This window comes from the organism of the source record quoted next, unplaced genomic scaffold, assembly GCF_019419815.1.
Source record: "Pyrus x bretschneideri cultivar Hongxiangsu unplaced genomic scaffold, Pyrus_bretschneideri_v1 Contig62, whole genome shotgun sequence".
NCBI lineage: Eukaryota > Viridiplantae > Streptophyta > Magnoliopsida > Rosales > Rosaceae > Pyrus > Pyrus x bretschneideri.
Window position 1 is genome coordinate 962312 of NW_025999801.1, and position 27915 is coordinate 990226.

A 27915-nucleotide genomic window follows, 5' to 3' on the forward strand; every position below is an offset into this window, starting at 1 on the left:
GTGAACTTTTCATTAAAACTCCCTAGTTTTTATTGTGCAATGGTGCCCAACCAATTGCAGCAACAAATTTGGGATGTTAAATGTTCAAAGAAGGGAGAGAGGAGATGAAAAAAGGAACAACATACCAAGAGGACGAACGTCCCCCTTGGAAATAACTCAGGGTTAAGTTGAGCATACATCTTAAAAATGCAGATCATGTTTATGCATAATTATACACATTAAGTTGTTCAAGAAATATTGATAATTATTGTTTAGTCTGCAAGGACTAATTTTAGTTTCCCGACTTAACAGTAGCATCAGCATACATGGCTGTCGCCGGTCTCTTTGTAGCCTGGTGGCTTCATGTTCCACATGAGGTTCACCGGGTCAACAGTTCGACTGCAACACAGGAAACCATGGCTGTCTATTACCTTAATTTATCAATTCTTCTTAGAAGGAGATAACCGATGTTTTGACCACTCTTCCAGAGCCATGCGGTGTAAAGCATTCATCCTAATGTAAGGACGTTTCTCTCGAATTAGTTTCTCAGCATTTTTCCAGTCCTCTGCCACCCCAAGAGCAACTAGTAGTGCACACATGACAGCTACACTTCTCCCATGACCTAAACAGGAAATTACAAAAGAGTTTCTAGTTACAACTCACTACCTGCACCCGTTCAAATAGTTGAGAAATCAAATATCAATACTATGAAGAAACAGACAGCGGAATTTTGTTACAAAATACACAAAGGATTCTCACAGAAAGGGATGATGAGAATCCCACCAGTTAGACAAGAAACTTAACAACTTAAATGGGAACTGTTTGCAATCATTTCACTATGGTTGCATTATTTGTGTATTTGAAATGAAGGATTTAGATTTAACTGTTTACTTTACAGTATTCATATCAAACATTGTAAGCACATTGAAAAGAGAGTTTTTGATTTGAGTCCAGAACCATTTCAGTACGCAGCATTACGTTTTCTTTTCAACCAGACAGTTAAAGGTTACAGTCTTAAGGATTATATATGTAGGGACGTGACCTTAATCACCCGAAACCTCCAAGCTTGGCCTTTTAAGTTTAAATCGTAAATTCTATAAACCCGGGCAGCTCCATCTTGTTTGAATTTCCAAGTCATTCCCAAATCCAAGTATAACTGCATGCCTCAGGTATTATTTTATAGCAGAATAGCTGTGTTATATAAAGCACAGATCTTAATGAAACAAGTCAAAACCTTAACAAGAAGCTTCAACAGAGAGCGTACCAAATTTGTATAGAAAACCAAGCCAAATCCTAACTAAAACAGGGAAACTAAAATCCTCAGGAAACAAACAAACAACCCAGGAACGTAATCCAACCACAAAGATAATATTGAATGAAATCATCTTTTCTTCCATCTCTTTACTTGTTAAACCTTAAATGGTTTTTCAGTGATGTCCTCAACAAATTCGCTCAAAGAAAAGCTATAAATCTAGTGGCCAAAAGTTTGACTAATTCTGCACGTAACATCAGGCACATAACATCAGTGTAAGTGCAAACTTAAATTTAATAACTGTGTGTGACTTGTATTTCTAAAAACCAATAGCAGTGACAGCATTGTTTCTCCATAAGAAATGAGTGGAGGTCTTATCCAGCTTAAAAAATGAGACAGTCGGAGTGGTTTCAAGGGAAACTGAACCAAGGCAATATAAGAGTTAATATGACAATTAAGTTCCTTTTTCCTTTTCTTTTTGTAAGACAATAGATTAGTGCAGAGTATTGAGTGTTTCAAAAAAAAAAAATTGAATGACTACCCGATCTAATTAGACGTTAAAAATATATTAGTGCTTAATACGGGGAAAACTTTTCCCATATGACAAAGAGCCCAAACCTGATCGAATCATTTCACCCTCTTGTTGTGCTGCAATTATAACACATCTACACTTACCTAATTATTTTTGTTCTCTGTTGTGTGAACTCTTTAAAGGCATTTAAATTTCATATAACTGCCACAACTGTGGGCTTTTGCTATTAGGTTGCCATTGAGCAGGCGGTTGGGATATGAAGTGAGCAAGTGCTGAGTGGTAAACAATGGATGATGCTGACTTGATTTGGGTTAGTTAGGTTGTGTAAGAAATCAGAGGGAGCAAGGTACAACTTGCTACAAGAAGGCACAAAGTTAACCATATAGTAATAAGGAATGTAATTAGAATATAGAACAATGCTGGCCCGTATTCTAAAGTTCTAACAGCTTAAACTTTTGGGAATAGTAGTAAACTAACAACCTTCATCATGGTATTAAAGCAAGAAATCCTGAGTTTGAATCCCTGCAATTTAATCCTCCCTAAATAAGTTTAATTCCACATATTGATCTCAAAAAGTGGAGAGTGACCTACTTGTGAGTGGGAATGCTAAAATATAAAACAACCGTTGAACCACATCTAAACAGCTTAAGCTTGTGTGAATACTGGTAAGTAAACCAACAAACTTGTCAATGCTATTACAAATTTTTTGTATGAGATACAAGTTCCTCAACTTGAGTAACTGCCCTAGGAAATTAAGGGGCAGCGGATTAAGCTGCTGAGGGCTTTCTGGGGGATCAGGAGAAGATGCCTATGAAGTTTTGGATGATTAAACAAAACCATGACACGTTGGCTATGGATGTGCTTCCAATTCTATCAGAGGACATGAACCATCAAACATAGTGTTGGGCAAGGGGCTTTGGCCGATGGAAGTGGAAGAAGATAGCATTAGCAACTGCAACAATTTTCCAAATCGAAAAGTTAAGAGGCAGGGATATTAGGCTTGAGGCTACATGAATGAAACATGAGAAGATTGGTGGACGACTGCAGGCCCAAGTGTTGGGATGTTGCGCTCGGTGAAACCAAAGAGTTCACTGAGAAAGAGGTTTCATGGAATTTGTTTCACAAAAAGAAGAGTGATGGAATTCAAGAAAGCTTTCTGCATGAACTCCATACCCCGTTTCTTATCTACCACGAGCCTGAGCAGAGCAGTGGTTGATCAGGATGTACCTACATAGGGTTTAATCCTAAGGCAACCTTATGTACATTGTACCACAACTACCCCTCAACTTATTCACCTATATAGATATCTAGGAGCTAATACCGCCAGACACTTAGCATTGAAAACAATTTTCCAATATAGTATTACACACACATGCATACACATTGCAAAACAAGTGAATCTATATCATTACCAAAATGAAAAATTACTCAATTTAGGCGGCATACCGTAGGCGCAGTGGACGAAAACAGGCCTATTTTGATCCCTTTTCCGGCAAGCCCACTTGACAGCGGATTCAATGGCAGCCGGCGGAGGAGCCCTTGTGTCCCATGTTGGCACACACAAATAAGAATGCCCTGAAAACTCAGGCTTTCTTGGCAATTCACAAGTGCAATCAACAACAGCAGGATCCCCTGGTGGCAGTTTATCCGGCGAAGAAGGCCACCCGCCGACAAACAAACCCTCACAGATTTCAGTATACGGAGCCTCCCTACTCCGCAATCTCCGCAGCGCCGAGAAAGAGCGAACGAAATACAAATAGGGGCTGAACATTATAATCGACCAAACGGGGAAACTCCCATCTGGGTTCTTCCCCAACAGCATGGGAAGGTCTATGGATGGGTGAGCAGCAAGTGAAACCAACGCGGATACCAGAGAGGCGTACAAAAATGGTATCGAAAGCACAGTGAAACCAGAGCTTCTGAGGAATGCAAACAACGAGAACAAGACTGCTGCTTTCAACCCTATCAGAACTGACAGACCCACACCCATCTTTGCTCCACTACGAACGCCCAAAATGTGCCTGCCAGTTGCTTGATGAAAGTCCTGAGAGAGGGTAGGGGCAAACAAAGATTACAGAACCATGGCCATCCAAAAACCCCTTCAGTCTCTGGCCAGCGCTTTTGCAGATCAAATCTCGGCCACAGAAATATAGCTTAATTATTTAAATAAGGGTGTGAGAAAATCTGGGATTGGATGCTGGAGGATTATCCTCGTGTTAGTGATAGAGCAATTTCTTTGTGAATTTAAGAAACCTACCTCCATAGAACTGGAAGAATTGGCCGTTTCATGGGGAGACTTCTCCCCGCACAGTCGGGATATTTTTTTCCGAATCGTGAGGTATTCCAGACTCCAAAGTGCATGTCTAATAGGCCCCGAAAAATTTAAAAAGGTATTCACTATTCAGTCAAATATCACACGTCCCTTCAAAGCTTTTAGCGAAAGGTATCAGTAGAATCAAACGTTTGTTCAAAGTATATTTGTCGATTTGTTCATTAAAACTGTATATAGCTGTCAATACTTTATCTTGAACTATAATTTTAATTGGTTATCTCTGAATTTTTATAATTAATCAATTTTTTTCTTGAATTTTAATTTTAATCGATTACTTCTGAACTTTTATAAATAGCCAATTTTTCTCTGATCCTAGACTTTAAAAGTTTTTATCTAATTTTTTATCCATTTTAATCATGAGAACAACAAATGACAATTATATGGGGGGCAGAAAATGGATGAAATTTTAAAATCTAATGCTAGGAGAAATTGACCACTTATAAAATTTTATGGGTAAGCGATTAAAGTTAAAGTTCAGGGGAATTGACCAATTATAAAAGTTTAGGAATTACTCAATTAAAATTAAAATTCAGAGAAAAAATTGGCACCTTTATACAGGGGTAAACTAAACTGACAAATACCTCTTGTTTTAATGATTCTATGGGAGATTTTAGTAATCAATAGTTTATGTTCTAATTTTTTATGGGAGTTCTAATGAAAAGTCTGCGGTACTGTTCACTTTAACGAAAAATCATATTTTTACACTAAAAAGTCAATCCTGGTACTATTCATTTTACCATTTATTTTGTCCTTATCGTTAAAACCCAAAGTTTTCAAATCCTTTTCATTATTTTTTTAATTTTTTTTATAGTTTGTAAAATATTTTTCTAGGCTTCCAACTTTATTCTCATTATACATACAGTAAACCACTCTAGTCTCTATGGTAATACTCCATATAGGAATAAGGTCTTTACAGTCATAAAAATTTCTTGTTCCAACATGGTAAAGTTATGTATAGGAATAAACCCACAGCAATAAGCTATAATTTTTCTAGGTGATGTTGTTAACCTTATAAATTACAATGCCTACGCGGCGCGCAGGCCGAGTAACTAATCGACTAACTAAGTCCTTCAGTTGAATGCGGGGCGTGCCAACTCGTTGGCCGAGCTCGGCCCAGGAGTAAAATTCGTTGTTGCCGCGTTGAGCGCGTTGCTGACTTCTTAATCTTGCGATTGCGACCGAGGAAGGAACACTCTCAGTCTTTAGGTTCTAGAGCCTGAAGACGAGGTTGCTAGTTCTGCGAAGTTCACAAATTGTCGGTGCTTGATTCGGTCACCGTGATTATATTCGTAAGAATATAAGCACGTCGAATCGACACCAGACTATACGGACACAAGTATTCAAAGGTAATGTATGTCTTGACAGTGAACGTGGTTCGGCCATCAGAATGCTGAACTCTAAAACTCACTCGTGAATACCCAATCATAAAATCACTCGGCGTCCGATACGCTGAATGTCGTAACTCGTGACACCTTACTTCGCCGAGAAGGCTAATAAGATGACCCCTGCCAATAAGGATCCGAAAACCCTCCTCGGCCGAGACTTGGATAGGTAACCAATCGGCCTCGACGCAGTGCTGTTTATCCAAACTGAAGATGCCCCTTGGTCGGCTGATTCTACGGCGACAGTGCTGTTTATCCAAACTGAAGATGTTCGCCGGTCGCCTTCACAGTGCTGTTTATCCAAACTGAAGGTGTGTTGGCAGAAAAAAGAAAAGGAAAAAATCTCAAGGTGTTTGAGAGGTTTTGCGCAGGGCAATTGTATGTTGAATTGAAGGTCCCTTTTTTGTTGCATGATTTCTTGTATTTATAGCACCCATTCTTTGAGACCGAATCGAAACCCTATCTGGATTGGGAGTCCTTGTCCCGTTCCAACTTTACTTCGAACAAACCTACTCCCATTAGGACTTTCAACTTTCCCCCCTTCCGAGGTTTTATTCCTTGCTGGTCGGGAATCCTGGTTGCACCAGGACTCCCTCGACCCTTTTTATTTATCTGGACCACTCCTTCTTAGGATAGGACTCGACCGACCCTGCTAACTGGCCTGGAACCTATCACTCAGCCCATAGCATTTGACACAGCTTTGGGGTGAGCACAACCCTCTGCTCGGCCCAACAATATTATTTCGGGGGCAAACAGATGTATAAAAAAATTTCTCTTTATGATGCAATAATTATCAACAAGTACAAAAAATATGAAGTATCATATATAAAAATTTAAAATGAAGTAAGCATTAAAAGCATTAAACGATTTCATTGGGTTTAATCTTTAAAAATGAAGTAAGCATTAAAAGATTTCATTTTCTTTTATTTTAATTTTTCGTGTAATTGGGCTTAAGAATAAGATTAGATTAGCAAGTACTTGTAAGACAGAATTTGTAATCTACCTATAAGGGTACATTATATAACCTATTCTATTTTGAATTCATAATGCATTATGTCTAATCCTATCCATTACACATTTTGACGCAACAAACATTACACTAAACTCAAGTTTGTTTTAATTAGTCACAACCGATTTCAATTAGGACTATGATTCTCTCCCCTCTTTTTTTCCCTCCAACTTACCCACCAAACAGGTGCTTATCCTTTCATGATCCAAGAGTTGGGCCCAAACAAAGGGTAGGGGTCGGGGTTCCCGTTGGAAGAGAAGGTGATAAAAGTTTGACCTTCCTCATCCTCTAGTCCTCTAATCTTGACCAGAGAGAAACTAACCCTAAACCCAAATTCCATATCCGATTTCTTCAGATTATTGTTGCTTCTCGGAGATTAAACCCATGTCAATGTCCAACTTCCCTGAATATGAATTTGAACTTGTAAGTAAGAAGTCTTAGGTTCGACACTCGTCAAATATGAATTTGAATTAAATTACTGCTAGCCCTTACCCTCTTAATGTAGACTATTTCTTGAAAAAAGAAAAAGAAAAGGTTAGGTGGGGTTCTACAAGGGTGTTTGATTTTCACTAGGGAACTAGCTCGCCTCTTCCCCTGAATTTCTTAAGCTTCACCTTCTTGCAGAAGAGAGAAGCAGGATTCGGAACCCAAACAACACAAATGACCTTAAAATGGGAAGAGTTATTACTGTTGACTAATATTATTATCATTTTAATGAGTAGGGGTGGGAAATTTGTCATAAACCGATTTATCGACCGAACTATACTGGTCAGTTTATAATGGTATGGTATAATTTTGGTATTTTTTCATAATCGGTTGGCATTATACTGAACAACTAATGGTATGGCTTTGGTATTGGATTCTGTGTACCGGCGGTATGCCATACCTACCTATATATATATATATATATACTTTCTATTTAGATATTGTAGATATTTTTTACATGCTTGACATGTGAAGAACTGGAAAAATGTAAGTATTGCTATATTTTTTCTATTTCTAATCATAGTACTTCAATCCAATGTTTATTGATATTTTTAATTTATTATTCTATATTACTTCTTATTCTAATCATATTTTTTTTAATGTCACATTTGAATTGAAATAGTTGATGATTTTACATCTCAAGCAGGAACATCAATTCCCAGTGCTTCGAAGAATTGATTCATGAAAGATTTCACATGCATTGGTTGCTGCTACTTAGTGATGTTGCATTATCAAAACAACAAGTTATTTGTTTTGAGATTATAATTAGGGGATCTTATAACTAGAACCATACTTTTGAGTTTTGAGTTTTATGTTTATGCATTAGTTGTTACAATTGAATTTAGACAATTATATTAGTTAGACTTTTGAGTTTGTGAACTTACAACTATTTGGATTATGTTTGCTGACATTGTTGTTGGCTTATTAAGTTTTGACTTGATTTTCATTTTAATTTGTTAAGTCATGGTTATGTTGGCTTATCATCAATTGAAAAATTGCAGCAGCAACTTCTTTTTCTCTTTTCTGGTTTGTTGTTTACAGGTCGGTGCATGGTCTTGAGCTGTTGTTTTTGTAGCTTATTTGCAAACCATCAGTTGTGCCATTTACCAACCGAACTAGCCAATAATTTTGGCTGAACTGATTTTTGGCAACCGCAAGAAGATGGTTGACTAATGGTAACTAATTTTTGGTAATTATGTATATGTGGTTGGCAAGTGGCACAAGAAATTTGGCACGGTTTGCCAACCGAACCCAACCCTATTAATGAGTCATTGAGTTACGTTAGTGTATTCAATTGATATCTGTTGATATTTTCAATATGCTTTGTTAATCTTTGAGTTGAGTGACCTGAGTTCATGTTTATAAGAAAAATTTTATTTGAACCTATATAACCTTGTTTTACACCCAACTTAAATTTTAAATGTGAAGTGTCTTTCTTATTCAATTGCATAATTACCATAAAGTACAAAATAAGATTAAAATAAAACTAAAATTTATCAATAAATCCACACTCAATAATCAAATTCTTATCATTCTGCAGCCTTTCTCTTACATTATATTCTGACTAAAACCCTAAAACACTCTCATAAAAAAAAAAAGTTCTTTCCTTACAGAGATAAAGTACTCAGTAAAAGAAAATATCAAATTACGGAGGCTTGCATAGCCATATTTGTATAACATCAACTTCAAGCGACTGAAGTTCAACTAGACGATTTAACACTAGGACCCTACTGTAGCAATTCCAATATAGTTCAACACTCTGTGACTTTTGCAAATTATTCCTATCCCTCTTCTCCTAACTTAGGCTTCCCAAAGCAACATATGTATTACTTTCAATATACTTTACATCCCCATATCGGCGACCCAAAGCTTAGTTTCCTTCAGCATTTCAATTCAAACCTTTTTCACCATTTAGTCTTACACTTAGACACCACATAAACCTCCACAAATCAGGAGAGAACGTAAGCTTTGAGTTTTTTTTTTAATGGGTGTAGCGATAAATTTAACATATCTAAATTGGGTTTATGAGGATAGTTTAGGTAATAAATTTAGGTTTAAAGAGATATTGATAGTTTAGTTAAAGCTCATTTAGGTGTAGTGAGTAAGCTGGGTGTAGAAAGAGGTTATATGAGTTCAAATAAAATTTCCCTATCTATAAATTGAGATTGTCAATGAGAAATTCTGGAAAAAAAAAAAAATAGCCAATTTAAGAGGTGTGGATCGAATTATAGCCAAATTTTCTAACTTCTTATAATTCTAACAAAAAATTCATGCAAAAAGTCTTAATCACCCTTAGTAATACTAATCCTCTTCTTTTCCCTTCTCCCTTCACAAGCTTGAGGGGACAAGACGACGAAGAAAATTAATATAATACAACCGATAATAACAATATTGTTGCAGTCCTATTAGGTTAGGAATGTGATTGTATAAATCCTAGTGTATCTAAGGAGATCTTGGAATATTCCCCTTAGTAGATATTATCCTATTAGAGTTGTAATCCTATTAGGGTAAGGATTTAACTTATCGTTCTACTATAAATAAAGGCACAATGACCTGTACTGCCCATTCTGAAAATGAAGTGCGACATATTCTAGATCTTCAGAGTATTGCTCAAAGCATGCCGAATGCTTTTACAGATCTAGCAAAGGTGACAAGATTACATATACTCGCTGCAAATGCACCTCCAAGGATGGATGTACTTAGCGTACGTCGTAACATCGCCTTAGAAGGCTGGACTGTCCTCGAGGGTGGGGTGGCCGCACCTCCCACGCGGCCTGGTACACTGGCGGTTAGCTAATCATCTGCTCCTACCCTGAAGCGTGGTAGTCCCCCTGATCAAAGGATTCACAACCCTGGAAGAGGAAAACGGCATAAACTAGTGACCCTAGTCTGATTTCGACTACCGCTTACTCATCTGTTCCAACGCAAGAGGTTATTCTAAATTACAGTGATGTCTTCGAATAGACAAATCGGCCTCTTGAGAATCGCGAGATTTCAGTCCATTACACAGTATTGGATGAGGTTTGGAATCGGAATGAGATTGAACCATGTTCCGTTGATGAATGTCAACGTAAAATTGATTGGTCAAACTGCAAACAAGCAATCCAGGTCAAACTCGATTCGCTTGCAAAACGCAAGGTGTTTGAGCCCGTAGCTCCTACTTCACCACATGTGAAGCTTGTGGGCTACAAGTGGGTTTTCGTGAGGAAGCATAATGAGAAGAATGAAATAGTGCGATACAAAGCACGACTCGTAGCGTAAGGTTTCTGTTAACACCTTGGGATTGATTACGAGGAGACGTATTCCTCCATAATAGACGTCATAATGTTCCGCTACCTTATCAGTTTGGTAGTTTCCGAAAAACTGAATATGCAGCTTATGGACGTGGTAACCGCGTATCTTTATGGGGATCTAGATATGAAAATCTACATGAAAGTTCTAGAAGGACTTCCATTAACTAGTTCAAATAGTTCTAGACCACGGAAGACCCTCTCGATTATATTGAAGAGATCACTCTACGGATTGAAACAATCTGGGCGGATGTGGTATAACCGTTTGAGTGTATATTTGACAAGTCAGGGTTATGTGAACAACAAACTATGCCATGCGTGTTCATTAAGAAGTCACATTCCAGATTTGTGATAGTTCCAGTTTATGTCGACGACATGAACCTCATCAGAACTCCTACAGAGCTTGAGGAAATTGCCGTTCACTTGAAATCAGAATTTGAGATGAATGATCTTGGAAAAACTAGATACTGTCTTGGCCTGAAGATTAAGCATTGTTCGGATGGAATCCTAGTACATCAATTAAACTACACCCAAAAGGTGTTGCGACGTTTTAATAAGGATAAAGTGAAACCTTCGTGTACTCATATGGTTATTTAGATTTTAGATGCTGAACGAGATCCCTTCCGTCTCAAAGGTACGATGGATTTGGGCTTGCTCTACACCCACAAATCCTCGAGAGGAGTCGTCGCCCCCTTGGTTCTCGGGTTGATTCTAGCCACATTGGTTATGCAGATGCTGGTTATCTGTTTAACCCACATAGGGCACGTTCTCAAACAGGCTATGTCTTTACCGTTGGAGACATCGCAATATCTTGGAGGTCTACCAAGTAAACGCTAGTTGCGACTTCTTTGAACCATGTTGAGATTCTCGCCTTGCATGAAATATTGTGTGAGTGTTTTTGGTTGAGAGCAGTTATAAAACACATTCGAAGCACTAGTGGTCTTACTTCCATCATTGACCTTCATACGACGATCATTGAAGATAATGCAACATGTATTGAGCAGTTAAAGAAAGGATATATCAAGGGAGACAACACCAAACATATAGCCCCGAAGTTCTTTTACTCTCACTAGCAACAATAGCATCAGAACATTGAAGTCAAGCAAATTCGTTCCTAGGACAACCTGGCCAATCTCTTCACCAAGTCATTGACCAAGTCTACTTTTTAGAAGCTTGTTCAAGGAATCAGTATGTGTAAATTACCTGAGTTAAATTGCTTGTAGTTCTCTTATTTGGCAGTTATGTCTAACTCAGGGGGAGTATCCAGAAGCATACTCACTTGATCTTAATGTATTATTTTTCCTACGATTAGGAGCATTTTTTTCCACTGGGTTTTTGCTACCTAACGAGGTTTTGATGAGGCACAAATCCTGGGATGATCATACTCCGTTGAGTTCACTACTGTTGTCTCGTTTGACGTTTGTTTTAGACATTCTGCGTACTAGGGGTGGGTTCAAAAAACCGAAAACCGAAAAAAACCGACAACCGAACCGGACCGAGGCCGAAAAAAACCGAACCGAAAAAAAACCGAACCGAAATTGTCAAACCGAACCGAACCGAATCTGACCGGTTCGGTTTCGGTTTTTGAGGCTCGGAAACCGAACCGAACCGAACCGAACCGATATATATAATTTTTTTGAATATTTATAAATAGTTTAGTCATACAATTATAACAAAACAGAACTTGTTGCCAAGTTGGTTTCAGTGAAACTTAACAAGCATGGAGGCATGGGTTCGAATCCTCATGCCTCCAGGTTTTGTGAGATGATTTTAAATTTTTTAATCTTTTTATTGTAACCCTAACCCTCCTCCTTATTTTTCATTCCCCTTCCCTGCCTCTCTTCCCTCCCTCTCCTCTCTAGACTCCAACCCATCTCTCTCTCCCTCCCTCTCTCTCGCTCTCCGTCGGTGAGAAGCAGCTGCAGCTCGACATCGTCATCCCCACCATCCGAAACCTCGATTTCCTCGAGATGTGGAGGCCCTTCTTCCAGCAGTACCACCTCATCATCGTCCAGGACGGCGACCCGTCGAAGGTGATCAAGGTCCCGGAGGGCTTCGACTACGAGCTCTACAACCGCAACGACATCAACCGGATTCTGGGTCCCAAGGCGTCCTGCATCTCCTTCAAGGACTCTGCTTGCAGATGCTTCGGCTACATGTTGCTGCTTTAGGGGCTTCCCCCGATCTGAAAAGAAATCAGGTGAGAACTTCTGTTCTGTGTATTAATTTTGTGTTTTGGGGTTTTTCCATTTGTAAATTATCTGATCATGGTGATCCGTAAACATAATTGGTGCTTTGATTGTTGATGAACTTCTTGCTGCTGTTGTTGTGAAGATACATTGGAGGCTGGAGATGTCAATGATTTCAAAGTTCATGTGTTCAAATCATCATCCGAGGTGAGAACTCGAAACCCGCATTTTTTTTATATCACAGGCTGCCCTGGTTTATTTCAGCCATGTAAATTGTGAACCTTGTTAATTTCCTATGGCCTTGAATTTTTCAGTGTTCGCTGTTAGAAACACAAAGACTGGTCTAAATGTGTTATGCATACAATTATACAGGACAGTTGTTTTGTAACTTGGTTTCAAATTATCTTTAGTGTATGTGTGCGAGCACGAGTTGAGTTCGAAAGAACTGAGTTGAGAGCTTGAGAGATTCTTAGATAGTTGCATTCTAAGATCAATGGCTTGTTAATTAAGTATAAATTGATCCATTTATCCATTTTAGCTTTTATCATTTAGCATTCTGTTTTGGTGTTTTAATGTGCTTATTGTTTTGGTGTTGATTATAGTGTTTACATTTTGGTGTTTTAATGTGCTTATTGTTTTGGTGTGGATGTTCTGTTGCAATATGCTAATGCATTGCACTCAAGCTTTCTGACAATTTCTGTATGAACGCTCCAACAGGCACCGATCACTTTCTGCCCATTCACAGAGAAGCTCCTGCCTTTGTTGAGCAAGCAACGGAGCAGCAGATCCTTGTTCTTCAGGTGCTACTTCATATAGTGTATTACATTTCAAGAACGCTTAACGTTTATGAAATGTGATTGTTGTGGCATGTGAATGTCAATTTCTTTCAGAAGGACATTGGAATTAGGTTGCTTTCTTACGCTGTAGGTCTCTGGATGGAGCTTGTTGTTTGGGGGATCTGTTCTTAGAAAAACCAGGCACTGAGTTGGCCGTGGCTTCATAAGAAGTCTAGGCATAATTTTGGAGGAAACAAAAAAAAAAAAAAAAAAAAAAAAAAAAAAACCGAAACCGAACCGAAAAAAACCGAACCGAAAAAAAAACCGAACCGAAAAAAACCGAAATAAAATTGAACCGAACCGAACCGAACCGAAATTTCGGTTCGGTTTCGGTTTTGAGAAAAAACCGAACCGATGAGAACCGAACCCAGCCCTACTGCGTACTTCTCACTTTTCTCCTTAGTCTCTGAGTTTTTACCTGCCTTAGGTTTTACCATAGTGAGGTTTTGTGAGTTTTACTACCAAAGCATACTTTCTTTAAATTTGAGACTCGCATTCGCTTGTTGTGCCGACGACTTCATCAACCGTTCTACCTCAACTGCTAAAGACCTGATGCGAAGTTTTGTTTGAGTATTTACACACTCAAGGGGGAGTGTTGTAGTCCTATTAGATTATAAATGTGATTGTGTAAATCCTAATATATCTAGGGAGATCTTGGAATATTCCCTTTAGTTTATATTATCTATTAAAGTTGTAATCCTATTAGGGTAAGAATTTAACTTATCCTACTACTATAAATAAAGGCACAATAGGGTGATACAACACACATCTCAAAATTAAATCTCTCTTTTCTCTTTCTTACCGCTGGCCCTCTCCCTCTCTAGTCCTAAATACAGTAGACTAAATTAGGTCTACAACAAACACATAAGTTTTGAAAAATAATCAAAACTTAGACCCTATATAAAATTATAGCTATCCTTTCAATTTTATTATAATTATAAGAATAAATTACACAAAACTACCTCAATTATAAGTCACAACACAATCTCATACCTCATGTTTTAAACATTACAATACCATACCCCAACTTATGAATTCGTTGCAACCTATAATTATAACAAAGGTGGACATAAAATACTAAGCTAAATTACACTTTACCACCTCAGGTTTGAGGTCAATTTCAATTCTTTACAACATCTTTAAAACATTTCAATTTCATACCTCAAGTACTATTTTATTTCAATATAATACATCTGTTACATTTTCCATCCATTGATCCGTTAAGAGCTGACGTGGCTGTGCCACATGGCAAAAAATAATAATTTTTTAATTGTTTTTTTAAAAAAACCTAAATCTTCTTAAAAAAAAAAAAAAAAAACCAAACGGAAAATGCAGAACCTAACCCCCACCTCACCCATCTCTCTCCTTCTTCTCCAACCCACCAACCCCTTACTCTTCCATCCTCGCCCACTGACGTCTCCATCCCCGCAAACCCACCGCCTTGCCGCCGCCACATTTTGGATCTTCGACCTGGATCCCCATCAACAAAACCTTCTTCCTCGCTGTCGACTTTGTCGTGGAAAGTCAAATTCAAGACGGGCCTCTTCGCGGCATCGTCAGGTGGGTTGAGAGGGAAGAAGAAGCGGAAGAAGAAGAGAGTGGAGTGGGTTTTCCGATCTCGAAGTCCTGCAAGGGCCATTCTTTCTTCTAGGTTTCTTGCACTTTTGTGGGTTTTGTTTTTGATTCCATTGCCCTTTGATTTCTGGAATGGATTTTCTGGAATTGAAAAGCTAGAGAGAGAAGGGAAGAGATGATGTGGAGTAGCTCAAATGGGCTGGGTTTTGGGGTCGAGGGAGGTGAAGAAAGTGGAGGAGATGCGTTAGGGGGGGGTTGCGGGGGAAGGGATGGGATTCTGGGTTTCTTGGTTTTTTTTTTGTTTTTTTATTATTTTTTATTTTTTTGAAGATTCAGTTTTTTTTTGCCATGTAGCACAAATGTGGCAACCATGTCAACTCTTAACGGATTAATGGATGGAAAATGTAACAGATGTAGTATATTGAAATAAAATGGTACTTGAGATATGAAGTTAAAATATTTTAAAGATTTTGTAAGGAATTAAAATTGATCCCAAATCTAATGTGGTAAAGTGTAATTTACCCAAAATACTAATATAGCCTCAAAATCTAGCGCGTGGCTGGGGTAAAGCCATCTCCAAAAGCTTTTACTCCCAAAGCAGAGTTGACCTCGGAGGAGCTACCCTGAATCCAAATTCCATATCTGATTTCTTCACATTGCTGTTCCTCCATCCTCAACCCAAATTCCACATCTGATTTCTTTCAATCGTTGCTTCATTTTTAAAGCTTCAACTTCTGGCGGAACACAGAAGACAAATCTTGAACCCAAACCGCACAAATCACCTGAGAAGTTTGAGCCCTAATCCCAGAAGTCAATGTCAGACTTCCCACCGGAGATACTGTTCGACATCCTATCACGCCTTCCGCCCAAGGATTTGATTCGGTTCCTCTGCGTTTCCAAAGCTTGGAATGCCCTCATCCGCCACCACCGCTTCATCGAAGCTCATCTTCAACGCTCCATCCAAACCAATTCTTTTCGCACCATTTTACTCGAGTCGAAAGATGACTACCGCCCATCAAATTTCTTTTCATCGGCTTTCGACGACAGTGAAACGTTCGGGCCAGTCGTCGAAATTGAGCTGCCGTTGAAATGCCCTGACGACTATACTGAGATATTGGGCTGCTCAATTAATGGTGTGGTTTGCGTTCACAACGGAATGCGTAAGAATCTTGCTTTGTGGAACCCGTCAATTCAAAAGTTCAAGAAGATTCCTCTCCCAACCTTTGAGATTGAGCTGCAGGCATCCTTATACGGGGTCCCTGAATATGGATTCGGGTACGATTCAGCTAATCACGATTATAAAATTTTGGCAATTGTGAATTTTGATTGGACGGATGATGCTACCATGAGTTCTCAAGTCAGTCTTTATAGCCTAAAGTTCAACTCATGGAAAAGGATCCCAAAATTGCCTTGCGATGGTTTCTATGTGCAGAGTTGGGATGTGGTGTTTTTGGACGGTGCTATGAGTTGTTTGATGCGGGAATCAGATTCAGAGAAATATCGATGCAAAATTGTAGCCCTTGATCTTGCCAGTGAGAAGTATATGGAGTTTGGCACCCCGGTGGTGGATGAGGATGACAATTTAATGATGAGTTTGAAGGTCTTAGGAGGCTCTCTATGTATTTGTGTTCATCATTATTTTGCAAATTCTGATATTTGGATTATGAAGGAATACGGAGTTACAAAATCTTGGACCTTGCTTTATTCTTTTGAGAAAGGAGGTATGCCTCATGTCGGATTTGGCAAACCTTTGGTGTTCTCAAAGAACGGTGAAATGGTTGTTCTTGTGTATGTAGAGCGGACCACCGTTGTTTTTCGGTGTGATTTAAAGAAAAAGAGAGCCAAACAAGTTCGAATTTGTGGTCTGCCAACTTCCTTCGATGGAACCATTTGTGCGGGCAGCCTTTCTCTTCTTGACGGCGATCAGATGACCATTGGAAGGCAGCAGTAAGTCCCTTGTATCTATGATAAGTGGACATTTCAAGCGGTGAATTTATCGATCTGGTAGTCCAAGCAATAACAAAAGAAAAGATGATCCAAATCTGTGAACTTGTGCGCTCCTTCCCTTATTCTCGGCTTATTGATCTTTGTAATGAATCCTTTTCTTATTATGGTAACCGTGTGTGTTAGTTTGTTAGTTTGTAAACTTGTGATGTGATGTTTTCGTTTTGGTAGTTCTAAGTCTTTGTTTTATGTCTATTTGGTGTTATGGTGTATGAATAATGGTTGAAGTGCTACAATTTCATGCATCTAATAGACAATGTTCCTCACGGTCTTTGTTCTTGATGTCGATCTGGGAAGCAGCAGCGAGTTCCCTGTCATAACAAGTAATGTCCATATAAGCTGGATTCATTCATGATTGTAAAACGTTCCCTTTATGACTTGGGTAATCGGAAATAGTAATAGTAACCCGGCAGGGTAGACAACCAAGGACGTGTGTGTATACCCTTTGTTTGCTGCTCACTTTTGCTTTTGATTTTCTGGAATCTGGGTGCCACTGATTTGGATACTGATTTTTTATTCATTTTTTTTTTTAAATGTGAATGGAATTTCGTAGGTAAAGTGAAAATAAATGTGCGGGTGAGAAAGATAACCTTACTCGGCAAACACTATAGATGGGCTGGAGTTTTTCGCTTCGGATCTCAATCAATGAGAAGTAGACAGTTTAGAGCAATTAATGTCAAGTTTACTTAATCACATGGTATGCAAATAAGAATGAATGAGATACCACGAGAGTCGGACTTAAGATCTTCAAGTGAGAGGAATACTACTAAATATTAATACTTTTGATGCACAAAATCTGGTGGACGTTGAGTTAACAAAAAGAGTGGCGAAATGACCTTTGCGAGTGTGCTTTGGTCGAGACGAGTGTACGTGGTTCATCCTAAGTTAGACTACGTCCACAAGGTTAGAGATGCATTCAATTGATTCTTTTGATCGTTTAGATGATAATTTCCACACCTAAGTCCTTGTAAGGCACGTTAAACTATAATTTTTCTCCAAAATTGTCTACCTTAACATACAATCTATCCTGATTAAGCCTTTAACACATAGGATTCTTTATGTTCCAGAAAACAAGCGAACCAGGAAAATCATTACTTTGTGAAACAACAATGTAATTTATCACACTTAAATAACAAAAAGCTAATTGAATTGTATTGATAGTTTAGCTTCAAAATCATCCCCAAATATTACTAAATGCAAAGCCCTATGATGATCAAATCTAGTTTTTGTTTATTTTCGTTTGTCCAAACCCTATCTTGGTGGGAACAACACTTGGACTTGTAAATCACTTAGCTACGACATTCTTATGCAATTGCAAGTTTACATCTAGTTAAAGTTGTAACGACCCATCCCGGATTTGTACGAAATGAAAGGGCAATTTTGTAATTTCACTTTGGTTAGGAGAGATTTTGTAAATGGTTGCTTTGGGTCTTGTTTAGTGTGCAATGTGGGGTCATCCTTACACTTTGGTCCCCGGCCCACTCCCTCTTCCTCTCTTCCCCTTCCCGTAACTTTCTCTGGGATCTCTTTCTTTTCTCTTCACTTTTCTCTTCTCGTTCTCTCCCTCTCACCTCTACTCTCTCTCTGAACTCAACATACACAACTCACCACCATCACCCTTTCCCCTGCAAGTTCCAGAAAACTTGGAATGAAAAAAGGACACCCTTAACCTCTCCGTATCTCGTTGCACCGTGGCTGCGCCACTATGTATTTCCTTCTCCGACGAACCCTTGATGTAGGTAAGCCCTAGAACCTTTTGGGTTGTGTTTTAGGATTAGATTAAAGTAGGTTTTAAGTTGTTTTCACTTGTTAGTTAGAGAAAACACCTCGAGAAGACACTCCCAGTTCTTCGGTGAGAACCCGAGACTTCTAGGCCATTTTTTGGCCAAGACACGGCTCCAAATTGGTACGAACCTCTTCTTCTCATTCTAAGTTTCATTTCCATGGCTAGAACGTAAAAAATGGTGAAGAAATGAGCTCGAACAAAGCTCTGCCTAGATTCTTGCCGACCCACTGCCTGAAACCGGGTCGATCCGACCCGTTAACCAATAATCCGGCCCAAACCTAACTGAGTAACCTGACCTAAACCCAACTACCTAACCCAACCCAACAAACCAGGCCCAACCAATAACCAGTACAACCCAAAAAACCCAAAACCAAGATCCAACCTAACCCGACCGGTTCTTAGTTTCCAAGTCAACTCGTGGATATGCGAGTGGGCCTGCGCGTGAGTGCCTGCCATTGTCGGCACGTGGAGCACATGCGCTTCCGTTGGAGGTACTGTGCTCCACCGCCACCATTGCCACCATAGCCCACGACAACACTGGCGACTTTTTTGGCCAACTTTCTAGCGAACCAACTTGGCGTGTGGCCTTCCGGGCTACCACCCCATGACGGCACATGAGGGTACTTGAGGTTCCCCTTTAGGTTTGTCGATGTCCTAAATCCGTTTATGACGTCCTTTTTCCCAAATTCAATCGTTTTAGTAGAGTTTTATTAATTGGTCCGTTTATGTGCTTAGGTGCGTTGTTAGTGGCATTTTTATCTTCTCTAGTTACATGGCTCTTCGACGACAAAGTATCTGTGAGTAGACCTCTTCCAAAATGCATGAATAAATTACTAGAAATGCATGCATGAAAAACATGATTTAATGACTACGTTTTATGAAACTTTTATGAAGTAATCGGATTTACGATTCATGAATTATCATGCTTTATCATATGAATATCTTACTAGAAGTAAATCCAGTGAAGCATGATATTTCATAAAGCCTAAAGCCAATTTAATCATAAACGTTTCATAAAACGTAGTCATAAAATCATGTTTTTCATGTATGCATTTCTAGTAATAATATAATGCATTTTGGAAAAGGTCCACTCACCTTACTCTGTTGTCGAAGAGCAGTGCAAGCAAGAGAAGACGGAAACGCTACTAACAAACGCACTAAAGCACATAAAGGGACCAACTAATAAAACTATACTATAACGATTGAATTTGGAAAAAAAGGTGTCATAAACGGATTCAAGACGTTGAAAAACCTAAGGGGGACCTTGGGTACCTCCACACGCCACCCTGCATTGAGTTAAGTCGTCGGAAAGTTGGCCAGAAAAATCGCCGCCACCACCGTGGACGGCAGCTAAGCACAATACCTCAGGTAGATGCGTGTATGCTCCACGCACCGCCCAAGACAGGTGGCCACATGCTCCTACGTGCTGACCCATACTTTGGTTGGAAATTGGGATCCGATTAGATCAGGTCGGATCTAGGTTTTAGGTCTGGGCTTGTTTCTGGGTTTGGGCATGAGGTTTTTGGGCTGGTTTTAGTGGGCCGAAGGTTTGGGTTTGGGCCGGGTTACTCAATTGGAATTTGGATTCTGGTTTAAGGGTATTGAGTCGGGTCGACCCGATTTCAGGCCGTAGGTCGGTCGGTTTTTGGGAAAACCTTCAAATGCTCATAACTTCCTCAATACTCTACCAAATCAAGTGATTCAACTCAACGAGATGAAGAGAATGATACCTTCCACGACAACTAACTCGTCTTGGTTTGGTCGAAAAACGCCTCGAACCAGAAAACTGGGGAAGCTTTCCCCGTGAGATTCCTACATCCAAACATCACCAAAACTTCTCCAAACTACTTCCAAACCTACACCAAGACACGATCTACAACTTTTGGATGAGGTTCGAGGCTTACCTTTGCTAAAGGACATGAAAACTCGTTGGAAAACTCGGTGAACGGTGAAGGTACTATGCAGCGAGTTTGGAATGGTTTGGAAGCTTTTCCTTCGATTTTGAGTTCACCAGGGTGATGTTGGGGATGTTGTTGTCGTTATTGTGTTGTTTGTTTATGTGAAAAACCCTCGAGATGGTGGTTTGAGAGAGAGCTGAGAGTGTAGAGAAAGAGATAAATGTGAGAGTTGTATGTGGGAAAAAGGAAAGAGAGAAGAAGAAAGAGTGGCCAGGGGACCAAAAAAGGAAAGTGGGCCCCATATGGCACACCAAACAAGATCCAAAAAGCAACCATTACAAAATATCTTCCAACCACAATGAAATTACAAAATTACCCTTCAGATTCATAAAATCCGAGATGGGTCAATACAAGACGACATTTGAATGTCCGAGGAGTTGAAACTCTGTTGATAAGAAACAAAATTTTCTTGCCTAAGGGTAAGAAAGCTAAAAAAAAAAAAAGGAAAATTCTTGACGAGGCTCACATTTCAGCGTATGCCATGTACGCTGGAAGTACAAAATTGCACCACTGTTTTCGTCCACTTTATTACTGGTATTGTATGAATGGGATATTGCTAAAGATGTGAGTGAATGTATGTTTTACAAGTAAGTGGAAGCGGTGAGATGGAAGTCGTCGGGCTTGTCTCAATTTCTTTTTATTCCTGTTTGGAAGTGGGAAGAATTTCCATGGTTATCCTTTTTAGGTTGTCAAGGACCCAAATTTACCTCCTGGTACTAGAACGCATTCTAGTCAACTTTGGGTTTGTGCCAAAATTAAAGGTTGTGGATCTCTATGTTTGGTTGAGTTTCTAACTGGAGGAATCATTCCCCGACCGCGAGCTAGCATCTACACAGAAGTCCATCTGCATCACAGTTGGTAGTGAGAAACGAAAGTTGTATTGTTATTTTGTTGCAGCCATGGCCTCCGAAAGATGACATTCATGTATAACCAAGAGGGGGCCGAGCTACTGACGAATTATAGTCATAATCTAGCTGAATTTGTAAGAATTGTGATTTAAATTCCAATGCTTTCGAATCGTTATAGTGTTAAGTCACTTCCTTAATTTCAAGTTTATGTTGAAATTGTGTGTGATTTTATGATTTTCGCAGCGAAACTGCTTAAGCTGAAAGGGTGTTCGAGAGATGGGTTTTTCTCCGTCTCCCTCTTGGGTCATCAAAGGACTTTTTTTTTTGGTGAAATTAGATACTTAGTTTTTGAAATAATGCAATACAATATGATTAAAGAAAGAAGATTCTTAAATGATCCACCTTTGTTCCCTTTTTTTTTGAATATTTTGTTGTTTTCAAATTTCGCTATGCATCCTGTTTATGTCCATCAGTTGGCACTCCATGGTATAAATTAACTCTAAATCTTTGTTGTCAACTGTTTTCTGTGTTTATTGAATTACAGAAATTTTGCTAGGTTTAATTGTTTTTAATTTTACGGTTTAATTGTTTTCCCCTATTATGATCGAGTGGTAAATTAGTTGAATTTCATTGAGAATGAATAGTTAAATGCATTTTCTTAAATATCTTGCAGTGGCACACTCTGGGGATTTGTTGTTTTCATGTTGTTTAATGTGAACCGTACACATAGAACTCAAGAGGATTTATTTGTAGTCACCTTCAGTAATATTTGTAGCTCGCGTATTTCATGACTCTAAGACTCTTTGGAAGATCATAAATTCATAATACTATTATCGGTTTTGAAAACTTTAAAATATGACTATTTTTTGCGAACTGTGACAAGGTCTAATCTTTATTTCTGGATTGGAATCATTCCGATTGTGGTATGTACATATTGTACTCATCTCTTTTTCAGTTTTGGTTTGTTACCTGTTCACAAAAACTAACTAAATTAGCTGCAGTTGCAAGAGAATTATGCTTAATGAATCCACCATAATTAAAAGTCTAAGCAAAGGATTATTCAACTATTTTGCTTAAGAATTTTCAATTCACTGTCCCAATAAATGAATATTAAACTGGCTTTAGTTTGAAAAAAAAAAAATCCATTGCAAGAGTATAGTAAAGCAAAGAACAACACAATCTTTTTACGTACTTTTTCTGCTTTAGAGTAATGGGTCCCTTTCCTTCTCTAAATCTTAATTTTTAACTTCAGTTCAAGGGCTATTACATTGCAAATTAAGGGTTGGCACGGGCTGATCCAGGCCCAAAATTGAAGGGATCGGACCGGACCTGCTTGAAAATACAACGGGCCAGGCCAGGGCGGATTTTACAATTTTCAAACTAAGAATTGGAACTAACCCGGCCCGTATAAAACGGGCCGGTTCCTACAGGTCCAACGGGTACCCTATTTTATTATTATTATTTTTTTTTTATTCCTTCTAATTTTTAGTATCTTTTCCAACTTCTCTTGCTCGATTTTCTGCAAAATAATAAACAAACAATAACTGTGAGAAGATGTATCAGAATAGCATTGCAAATATGATAAAGAAACAGACAAAATCAAAGCAATCATTCACGCATCATATAGCATATCAACATATTTATGAGTATCCATACACAACAGCGATGAGATCTTACAAATCTAAATATCTGAAATAATAAAAATGCATGGGTCATATTCCACTACAGAAACCAGTTGTTCTAATGAAACCCCATCTGAGCATCTTGCAACAAAAGAAAAACGAAGAAAGCGCCGCTGGAGCACAGGTTGCACAGACCTAACTTCCTCGCCGAAGAGAGAAAGCTTAAGTTGATCACGTTGTGCGCCTTCTCAGTTCTCTTCACCACTCCCCACTGCAACTGGACGACTCAAACGGGGAGCTTCGGTTGAACCCCAAGCTGTCCTTCGAGCCCCCGTACCCACCAACCAAGACCATCTTCATCCCGGACAAGGAATGCCAGAAGCCAGACCTGCGATCGAAAATTTCGCAACTTTTCACAAATTTTGTAAATCAAAATTAAGAAATTGATGAAATTGGAAGAAATGAGGGAAATGAGTTACCTCGGTGTTAAGATTGGAGGAGGAGACGGAGGAGCTGGTGGGGGAGGAGGACGACGACATCATATCATTTCTCGGTGGGGTGTGGGTGTGGGTTTGGTGTGTCTGTGCTTCGGGAAGGAGAGTTGCAGATATGGGGGGAGAAGAAACAAAGCAGAGGAATGAGGGAGAAGGTTCAAGAGATTGGGGGAGGGGGAAACACAAGGAAGTGGGGTGTGTGTGTGTGTGGAGTGTTCTGGATAGTGAGAAATGTCACGGCCCACGGGGAGGAACAAAAAGAAGTGGGCCTGGGAGACAGTAACAGTACCCAACACGGGGGTATTTTTGCAAACAGGCTGGTCCAGGTACCTGTTTTTCTATACTTTTGGAACCGGCCTGAACCTAAAATTTCAAAGGCCCACCCCGTCCTTTCTCGTTTCTCTTATTAGGACCTACCCTGTACCTGCCCCGAACTGCTAATACACATCCCTACTCGCGGGCCCAGGGCCCGTTTGCCCACCCCTATTGCAAATGCCTTTTATATTTTCATTGAAGTATACATCTTAAGTTGGAACAGGGGAAATCCATTCTGGTCAATCATCTAGCCAACAAAGATTTACTCCAACTCCTTTAAAAATCATTTAGCAAAAGTTCATTACTTTATTCTCGAACGATTTGATTGCCGATCACTAAATCTTATCTCATTTTCGAAAAGCTACATTTTTCTAGAAAGCACTTGATTTCAATTCTTCTTGAGAAAAGTTAATTGTTCCGATTAACACTGTCTAATTGGATTAGTATTGCTCCAACATTAGATTTCAAAAATTTATGTGGAAAAGAAACTTACCTTCTAGGGATATTCCTTTGGATATGCAAGGTTTGGAAGACAATTTGGGTTTTATTTGTTGGAAGGTGAATCACTGAAGGCTGAAGCTGATTTGATTAGAAAAAATTGAGAATTATGAAAGTTATGAAGGAACAAGAAGAAGAAGACTAGCACGTGATAGAATCTGAATCAAGAGGATGAAGAAAGCCAGTAGCTCAATGTAAAAGCTAAAATCAATCCCTCTTCAACGATGGCAGCAGATCCAAAGATGACTGCCAGGTTCACTTTTTTAATTTATTTTAATTTTTGCTTTTTTGGATTTAAGAAAATGAAACAAATCTCATTTTGAAAGGTGAAAATTTGTTGATTGGATTCTGTAATTTTTTTTTTTATTTTTAGCGTAAGCCTTTACACTTTAGAGCAAACACTTCAACTCGAAACCTTAGATAAAACCCAATTGAATTGGAAATGGGAGAGTAAGAATTAATTAGAGCATGACAAGCGGTTTTCTTCTTTTCAAGTGAGCTCTTGAAGAGTTTGTGTATAAAACTACAGTTGTCAGTCTGTGTTTTCTAATTTTCTATTTTTTGTGGGGTCTTGGGTGGTTGTAGTAGGATGAATCGGAAAATGTTGATGAACCCATGGAGGGCCTGAGCTGAAAGCGAAAGCCGGTGTAGCTTCAACCAACAATCAAAAATCAAAGAAGAAGGAAAAAAAAAAAAAAAAAAAAAAAAAAAGCAAAGAGGCTTTTTCATCTTCTTCGAGTGCTTCGAACGTCAAAAAGCCCCTTTAAGATTTTGTGGTGGAGGATATACTAGGCTTTTTTGGGGCCCTTTTTCTAATTTTTGGGGTTTTGAATTTGGTATTCTGGGTTTTGTTTGGATGCTCATAAAGTGCGAGAGCAGCAGATATACTGAATTTGGTGTTCTGGGTTTGTTGTGTTTGTTAGTGAAATCAGCGTTTCTATAACTTTTGAGATGTTTAATGCTTTTGGTTGCGGAACGTTTAATATTTGAATTATTAGTAATTATTCTAGGATATAAATTGAATAATGAAAACAAGTGAATTGAAGTGTTTCTAATTTGTATTAGTTGAAGCCTTGAAATTTAGTGTTTGTTTTCCACCATTCTGATACAATATTTAGTTGGGACATAGAAATGTACCATTTTGGGTCGTTGAAGTCTTTCATTTTTTGTTTGATGGAGTGTATTCTTTTCTTTTATTTTCTGTTTTTGTTGTTGTTGATTTTATTATAATATGACAGAGATACCTGGAATGAAAGCTTCGGAGTCACAAACCATCACTACCATATAGACTTTAGAGATTGGAAAAAGCAAAATCAATAACCCAAAGTATAATCAAACAAAGAAACACAATACAAAACCCAAATAGAAAAAACCCATTCGAAATTCAAGTGTCCAGAGTCAAAATTTCAAAGAGAAAAAAAGCTAATAAACAAGGGAATTGTTATTAGAACTTCAAAAATTTTATTCTACACTCCTAACTTTCTATATTTGAAAAGAAAAATACAGTTGTGAGGAATGTAGAATGAGATTTTTGAAATGCCAATAACATTTCCCATAAATAATAGTATCATCTTAAACGGTTTCAAACTTCCAGTGGAGCACGGACATATTTGATAGTAAAATACCAATTTAGCCTTAAAATATTGCGCGTGGCTGGGGTAAAGCATTTCCGAAAGCTTTCACTCCCAAAGCAGAGTTCACCTCTGAGGAGCTAACCCTGAATCCAAATTCCATATCTGATTTCTTCCAATTGTTGCTCCATTTTTAAAGTTTCAACTTCTGGCGGAACACAGAAGACAAATCTTGAACCGAAACCGCACAAATCACCTCAGAAGTTAATGTCAGACTTCCCACCGGAGATACTGTTCGACATCCTATCACGCCTTCCGCCCAAGGATTTGATTCGATTCCTCTGCGTTTCCAAAGCTTGGAATGCCCTCATCCGTCACCACCGCTTCATCGAAGCTCATCTTCAACGCTCCATCCAAACCAATTCTTTTCGCACCATTTTACTCGAGTCGGAAGATGGCTCTCGCCCATCAGATTTCTTTTCATCGGCTTTCGACGACAGTGAAACGTTCGGGCCAGTCGTCAAGATTGAGCAGCCGTTGAAATGCCCTGACGACTATACTGAGATATTGGGCTGCTCAGTTAACGGTGTGGTTTGCGTTCACAACGGAATGCGTAAGAATCTTGCTTTGTGGAACCCGTCAATTCAAAAGTTCAAGAAGATTCCTCTCCCAACCTTTGAGATTGAGCAGCAGGCATCCTCATACGGGGTCCCTGAATATGGATTCGGGTACGATTCAGCTAATCACGATTATAAAATTTTGGCAATTTTGAACTTCAATCGGAGGGATGATGCTACCATGAGTTCTCAAGTCAGTCTTTATAGCCTAAAATTCAACTCATGGAAAAGGATCCCAAAATTGCCTTGCGATGGTTTCTATGTGCAGACGGGCGATGTGGTGTTTTTGAACGGTGCTATGAGTTGTTTGATGCGGAAATCAGATTCATATAAAAATCGATGCAAAATTGTAGCCCTTGATCTTGCCAGTGAGAAGTATATGGAGTTTGGCACCCCGGTGGGGGATGAGGATGACAATTTTATGATGAGTTTGGAGGTCTTGGGAGGCTCTCTATGTATTTGTGTTCATGAGTTTTGGCCAAAATGTGATATTTGGATTATGAAGGAATACGGAGTTACAAAATCTTGGACCTTGCTTTATACTTTTGAGAATGGAGGTATGGCTTATGCCAACAGATATTTCAAACCTTTGGTGTTCTCAAAGAAGGGTGAAATGGTTGTTCTTGTGAATATAGAGCGGACTACCTTTTTTTGGTGTGATTTAAAGAAAAAGAGAGCCAAACAAGTTCGAATTTGTGGTCTGGCAACTCGCTTCGATGGAACCATTTGTGTGGGGAGCCTTTCTCTTCTTGACGGCGATCATATGACTGTTGGAAGGCAGCAGTAAGTCCCTTCTATCTATATTAAGTGGACATTTCAAGCAGTGAATTTATCGATCTGGTAGTCCAAATCTGTGAACTTGTGCGCTCCTTCCCATATTCTAGGCTTATTGATCTTTGTAATGAATCCTTTTCTCATTATGCTAACAGTGTGTGTTAGTTTGTTAGTTTGCAAACTTGTGCTCCAGTCATAACGTTATAATTCCATGTTTTCGTTTTAGTAGTTGTAAGTCTTTGTTTTATGTCTATTTGGTCTTATGGTGTATGAATAATGGATGACGTGCTACAATTTCATGCATCTAATAGACAATGTTCCTCACGGTCTTTGTTCTTGATGTCGATCTGGGAAGCAGCAGCGAGTACCCTGTCATAACAAGTAATTGCCATATAAGCTGGATTCATTCATGATTGCAAATGTGTTGTGGGAAATGACTAGAGGTACGTCTGTAAAACGTTGGGGTAGACATCCAAGGACGTGTGTGGGAAAACTTTTGTTGCTGCTGCGCACCTTTGCTTTCAAGTATGCCACAGCAGTTTCTCCTTCTGGGATCGGATGAGAAA

At 39.0% G+C, this 27915-nt stretch overlaps 3 protein-coding genes across 6 annotated transcripts; 2 read left to right on the top strand and 1 right to left on the bottom strand.

The window, feature by feature from the left end:
• Positions 1–105: 105 nt before the first annotated feature.
• Positions 106–3879, bottom strand: LOC103946105 (uncharacterized protein YnbD). Of its 4 annotated transcripts, none has more exons than XR_007253982.1 (3): positions 3210–3879; positions 1022–1135; positions 106–601 (listed from the first exon to the last, which is right to left on the bottom strand). XR_007253982.1 is itself a non-coding variant. In XM_009356734.3 (2 exons), the coding sequence occupies exons 1-2, from the start codon at positions 3751–3753 to the stop codon at positions 420–422; spliced, it is 726 nt and encodes a 241-aa protein (XP_009355009.2). In that variant the 5' UTR covers positions 3754–3879; the 3' UTR covers positions 106–419. The 4 variants fall into 4 exon arrangements, 2 of the variants coding, with proteins under 2 accessions (XP_009355009.2, XP_048428745.1); XR_007253983.1 differs by having other exon boundaries at positions 106–645; XM_009356734.3 differs by lacking the exon at positions 1022–1135.
• An 11548-nt stretch (positions 3880–15427) lies between these two features.
• LOC108865298 (F-box protein CPR1-like) lies at positions 15428–17132 on the top strand. Its single transcript, XM_009356738.2, has one exon. The coding sequence runs from the start codon at positions 15677–15679 to the stop codon at positions 16811–16813; it is 1137 nt and encodes a 378-aa protein (XP_009355013.2). The 5' UTR covers positions 15428–15676; the 3' UTR covers positions 16814–17132.
• On the top strand, positions 15478–27673 carry LOC125471812 (F-box protein CPR1-like). The gene is made up of 2 exons (XM_048572598.1): positions 15478–15537; positions 26108–27673. Exon 2 carries the CDS (start codon positions 26226–26228, stop codon positions 27360–27362), a length of 1137 nt encoding a protein of 378 aa, XP_048428555.1. The 5' UTR covers positions 15478–15537; positions 26108–26225; the 3' UTR covers positions 27363–27673.
• Positions 27674–27915: the final 242 nt, after the last annotated feature.

Bases quoted from the DNA above. Each gene is read 5' to 3' on its own strand.
- LOC103946105 (XM_009356734.3), bottom strand. From the start codon at position 3,753: ATGGGTGTGGGTCTGTCAGTTCTGATAGGGTTGAAAGCAGCAGTCTTG. The intron at 602-3,209 runs GTATGCCGCCTA...TTTCCTGTTTAG, and splicing joins TTTCGTCCACTGCGCCTACG to GTCATGGGAGAAGTGTAGCT.
- LOC108865298 (XM_009356738.2), top strand. From the start codon at position 15,677: ATGTCAGACTTCCCACCGGAGATACTGTTCGACATCCTATCACGCCTT.
- LOC125471812 (XM_048572598.1), top strand. From the start codon at position 26,226: ATGTCAGACTTCCCACCGGAGATACTGTTCGACATCCTATCACGCCTT.